At 43.3% G+C, this 5,660-nt stretch overlaps 1 protein-coding gene across 1 annotated transcript; it reads left to right on the top strand.

Moving 5' to 3' along the window:
• On the top strand, nt 1-945 carry LOC140710724 (melanoma-associated antigen 9-like). The gene has a single exon (XM_073013134.1). It carries the CDS (start codon nt 1-3, stop codon nt 943-945), a length of 945 nt encoding a protein of 314 aa, XP_072869235.1.
• The last annotated feature ends 4,715 nt before the right edge of the window (nt 946-5,660 follow it).

The raw sequence follows: 5,660 nt of genomic DNA, 5'->3' as shown, positions 1-5,660 counted from the left end.
ATGTCTCTTGAGCAGAGGAGTCCGCACTGCAAGCCTGATGAAGACCCTGAAGCCCAAAGAGAGGACTTGGGCCTGATGGGTGCACAAGATCCCACAGGCGAGGAGCAGGAGGCTACCTCCTCCTCTGATGAGGAGGAGGAGGTGTCTGCTGCTGGGTCATCAAGTCCTCCCCAGAGTCCTCAGGGAGGCTCTTCCTCCTCCACTTCCGTCTACTACACTTTATGGAGCCAATTCGATGAGGGCTCCAGCAGTCAAGAAGATGAAGGGCCAAGCACCTCGGTCGACCTAGCTCACCTGGAGTTCATGTTCCAAGAAGTACTGAAATTGAAGGTGGCTGAGTTGGTTCGTTTCCTGCTCCACAAATATCGAGTCAAGAAGCCGGTCACAAAGGCAGAAATGCTGGAGAGTGTCATCAAAAATTACAAGCACTACTTTCCTGTAATCTTCGGCAAAGCCTCCGAGTTCATGCAGCTGATCTTTGGCACTGAGGTGAAGGAGGTGGACCCCGCCGGCCCCTCCTACATCCTTGTCACTGCTCTTGGCCTCTCATGCGATAGCATGCTGGGTAATGATCATAGCATGCCCAAGGCGGCCCTCCTGATCATTATCCTGGGTGTGATCTTAACCAAAGACGACTGCGCCCCCGAAGAGGTTATCTGGGAAGCGTTGAGTGTGATGGGGGTGTATGTTGGGATGGAGCACGTTTTCTATGGGGAGCCCAGGAAGCTGCTCACCCAAGATTGGGTGCAGGAAAACTACCTGGAGTACCGGCAGGTGCCCGGCAGTGATCCTGCGCACTATGAGTTCCTGTGGGGTTCAAAGGCCCATGCTGAAACCAACTATGAGAAGGTCATAAATTATTTGGTCATGGTCAATGCAAGAGAGCCCATTTGCTACCCATCCCTTTATGAAGAGGCTTTTGGGGGGGAACAAGAGGGAGTCTGAGCACCAGCTGCAGCCAGGGCCAATGTTTGTGGGGTCAGGGCCCCATTCAGCAGCTGCCCTGCCCCATGCGACATGAGGCCCATTCTTCACTCTGTGTTTGAAGAGAGCAATCAGCGTTCTCAGTGGCAGTGGGTGGAAGTGAACACACTGTATGTTTTCTCTGGGTTCCTTATCTATTCGGTGATTTGGAGATTTATCTTTGCTCCCTTTGGAATTGTTCAAATGTTCTTTTAATGGTCAGTTTAATGAACTTCACTGTCGAGGTTAATGAATGACAGTAGTCACACTTATTGCTGTTTATGTTATTTGGGAGTAAGACTCTTGCTTTTGATTCACATGGGGAAATCCCTGTTATTTTGTGAATTGGGGCAAGATAACATAGCAGAGGAATTAATAATTTTTTTAGAAACTTGAACTTAGCAGCAAAATAGAGCTCATAAAGAAATAATGAAATGAAAATGTGGTTAATTCTTACCTTATACCTCTTTCTCTCCCCTGTAAAATTAAAATATATACATGTATACCTGGATTTGCTTGGCTTCTTTGAGAATGTAAGAGAAATAAAAATTGAAAGAATAATCTTTCCTATTCACTGGCTCATTTTTTCTTCAAACATGCACTGAGCATCTGTTGTTCGGAAAACCCTGGGTTAGTAGTAGAGAGGCTAGGTAAGCCAGACCCACCCCTTCCCCATAGGGTGGTGAAGTCTAGGAGCCACAATCCTAAAATTAAGATGGTGCCATGTCCTCTAAGAACTAGAGGAAAATAAAACATGGGTGAGGGTTTGCGGCTCTAGGTGGCAGCAGTCGAGTGTATATGCCCTGAGCCAGGGTCTTTCGGGCTTTGGGAAACTGCAATTCCTTCTGGGGGAGGTAATTCTATTGAAGCTGGATGGTGCCAGAGCTAGATTCTCAGAGGATGAGAGAAAGGCCTGGAATGGAGAACTGCTCAGCAGTTCCTTTTGGATAGTGGATGAACAGAGAAGAGTCTCCACCTGGGACAGGAATAGAAGGAAATTGTCCAGCGCTCTCGTCTCGGTGCGGTTGAACACAGTGCAGGGGCTAGGTGATGGATACCTATCATCTGCAAGGGTTTCCCGCAAGATGAAGGTGAATCTCCCAGGAAGGGAAGCCCAGAAGTCACTGGCCAGGTGCTTTTCTGCCTGTCTGGGAGAGCCAGAGTTGATTGTATTTAAAAGGCGTTCTAATCAAGTTATCTCAGGTGGGATTTGACCAATTGTAAGCAAAGGTTAGATTGTGAGTGTTAACAAAATAAGTGAAAACAGTGTCTTGGATCAAAAAGCAGGTGGCAGAGAGGAAAGGAGTTGATTCTCGATTCAGATTCTAGGAGCTCTGAGCTGCATTCAGCTGCGCAAGACTCCAGAACACCCGACTTTTGAAGTACATTCGCAAAGAGGAAATACTTAATTTCATTGACGAAACTTCCTGTTTGGGCTGATTATCCCATGTCCTGTTGAGCTGTATATTCTCTGGTAAGTCTTGGAGAACAACAACATTTACGAAATCCCAGAGTTCTAGAGTCTAGGGTCAAATGGTATTACATACTCGGGTGGCTGAGGCAGGAAAATCCCTTGAACCCAGGAGGCAGAAGCTGTAGTAAGATGAGATCTCACTACTGTACTCCAGCCTGGGCAACAGAGCCAGACTCTGTCTTAAGAAAAAAAAAAAAAAGTTTATTTTATGACCCAAGAGACAATCTGCCTGGCAAGTCTTCCAGGTGTGCTTGAAAAAAGACATATTCGGATGTTGGTGGTGCTGTGATATTTGCATCCATTGTATTTCTGAGTCATCCTGAATAATGGCTGAGAACTGGGTGATGATCTACCACTAGTTCATTCCTCCAGTCCTTAGTAACTATGAAGATTTCTGCATGAGCACCTTAGGTTGGGCCCAGGAATTTCTGCTCAATTTAATGTGTTCTCTTGCTTACACTTGCTACTCTCAGTGGTTTTTCCCAAGTTCACTGGGTCCCTGGGGACTTCCTCTGATCCTCTAGCTAGAAGGTAAGTCTTTGGTGTCCTCACATTGCTTTGCATTTCCCTTTCAGGAGTCAGGCTAGGCGGCCAAGTGTTGGAAGGATAAACAGAGAAACGTAATATGGATTTCTTTCACACTTGTTTTTCCTCCAGCTTCTCTCAAGACTTTTTTCTCTTTGATTTTCTGCAGTTTGAATATGATATACATAGATGTATACTTTTTAGTATTTATCCTGTTTCCTGTTCCATGAGCTTCCTGAATCTGCAGTTTCATGTCTGTCATTAATTGAGGGAATTCTCAGCCATTACCACTTCAAATATTTCCTTGGTTTCTTTCTCACCTTCTGAGCATGGTATCTCAGTTATACACAATGGTGCCTTTTGTAACTGTCTCACGCTTCTTGAATATTCTGTTCTGTTTTTTCCTTCCTTTTTTCTCTCTTTGCATTTCAGGTTTGGATTCTGCCTATTGATGAATTAATCAAAGATATCCTTCATTTCTGTTATAGTGGGCGTTGTTTTATTTTTCCTAATAAATTATTTTTATCATGATACAACACATATCACATAAATCCTCCTAACCATGGGAAGTGCACAGTTCAGGGGTCTTAATACATTCATACCCTTATTCAACCATTGCCATGTCTCATCTGAAGAACTCTTTTCCTCTGACAAAAATGAAACACTATACCCGTTAAACAATAACTCCCCATTTTTCCTCCCTCTCATCTGGTAACTAGCTTTCTATTTCCTGTCTCTATGAATTTGACCACTCTAGGTACCATAAGTAAATGATATCCTACGGTATTTGTCGTTTCATACCTGACTTATTTCACTTAGCATAGTGTCCTCCGGTTCAGTCACGCTGTACCTTATGCCAGAATTTCCTTCCTTTTGAATGCTGAATAATTTCCCATTGCATGTATATTGCATTTTCCGAATCCAATTATGTGTCAAGGGACACTTAGGCTGCGTTCACAGTTTAGCTACGGTGAACATTGCTGCTATATATATGGGTCTACAACTATCTCTTTGAGACTATGCTTTTACTTATTCTGGGTATACACTTAGAAGGGGAATTGCTATATAATATGGTAACTCTATTTGGAATTTTGTGAGGAATCACATACTGCTACCCACAGCAATTTTGTAACATTTTACATTCCAACCAACACAGAGATTCCAGTAACACCACATCCTTGCCAACCTGTTATTTCCTGGTTCCTTCTTGCTTTATTTGTTTTAACAGTAGCCATCCTAGTGAGTTGGAGGAGGTGGCTCATCGTGCCTTTGATTCCTATTTCCCTAATGATTAGTGGTGTTGGGTATCTTTTCTGGCGCTCATCAGTCACTTGCATATATTTTTAGGAGAAATGTCTATTCAAATATTTTACCCATTTTTGATTTTGTTGTTGTTGCTGTTGTTGTTTTGTCGTGTTTCAGGAGTTCTCTATACATCCTGGGTATATATCCCTTATCAGATATATGATTTACAGATATTTTCTCACAGTCTTTGACTTGCATTTTGACTCTGTTCATAGTGCTTTTTGATGCACAAAAGTTCTTAATTTTCATGAAATCTAATTTGTCTGTTTTCTTTTATTGCCTATTTACAGTGTTTTAGATTTTTAGTGCTTTCTTGTGATTCTTCTTAAAGAGTTTCCATCTCCCTGCTTATATCACCCACCTGTTCTTGCATGTTGTTCACTTTTTCCGTTAGAGCCCTTAGCCTATTCATCATAGTGGTATGAATTCTCAATCCGGCAATTCCAACATCTCTGCCATACCTGCGTCTGTACCTGATATTTACTCTTCAACCTGTGATTTTTTTTCCCCCTTCACTATGCCTTGTAACATTTTTTGATGAAAGCCAGTAGTCATGTCCTGGGTAAATGGAATGGAAGAGAAAGGGCCTTTCAGGTGAGAGTTTATTTTTATCTGACTATGCTGTAGACTGTTTACTGTTTGCTGGAGTTATATGTGTCAGAGGTTAAACTTTACTCAGGTGTCCTTGTTTTGTTCTTACCTCCTGTCTTGGATTTCCCTAGAGACTTTTTCTTCTTCTATTTTGTTTGTTTCTTTTAGACACAGTGTCACTCTGTGTTGCCTCGGCTGGTCTCAAACTCCTGGCCTCAAGTTACCCTCCCACCTTTGTCAACCAAAAATGCTGTGATTATAGGTGGGAGCCATTGTGCCTGGCATGGGACTCTTCTTAAATGAAGTTTGCGATGTGCACTTGTTTCAGTACTGTTCCCCTGCTATTACACAGGAGCCTACTGACATCGTGGAAAGGTATAGGGGAGAGGAAGCGTTCTATACACCTATGAGTAGGCCTGTCTTTTCATGGGCCTCTGCCACTGTGCCATGACCTGCACAAGTGCTTTTCATTTCTTACCCCCCAACTCTCCCCATACTTTTTGGTTGAAATTTCTTGTCAGAGAGCAGGAATCACCTATTTGAGGGTTTTAGATGCCTGCCCAGCTGTGGTTGATGCTGCCACCGCAGGTTACAGATTCAGGATTGGGGCTGGTGTAGAGGCAGGTTTTTTTGCCTCATTAGCCATGTCCTCTACGGGCCTGCCTTCCTAGCTCTTGGATGGTACAGAGAGACCTTCATACATACAGATTTTCCTATCCTTGTGTAATTCTCAAATTTAGGCTGCCTTTGAGTCCATGCTTGGAGACACAACAGGGAAAAATAGGACAGGCATTTCTCCACC

This window comes from Chlorocebus sabaeus, chromosome X, assembly GCF_047675955.1.
Source record: "Chlorocebus sabaeus isolate Y175 chromosome X, mChlSab1.0.hap1, whole genome shotgun sequence".
In the NCBI taxonomy this organism is placed as follows: Eukaryota; Metazoa; Chordata; class Mammalia; order Primates; family Cercopithecidae; genus Chlorocebus; species Chlorocebus sabaeus.
Note: the sequence above shows the minus strand (reverse complement) of the source record. Positions and strands in the feature narration are given on the sequence as shown.

What these genes read in the sequence shown, in the direction of transcription:
- LOC140710724 (XM_073013134.1), top strand. Translation starts at nt 1, where the DNA reads ATGTCTCTTGAGCAGAGGAGTCCGCACTGCAAGCCTGATGAAGACCCT.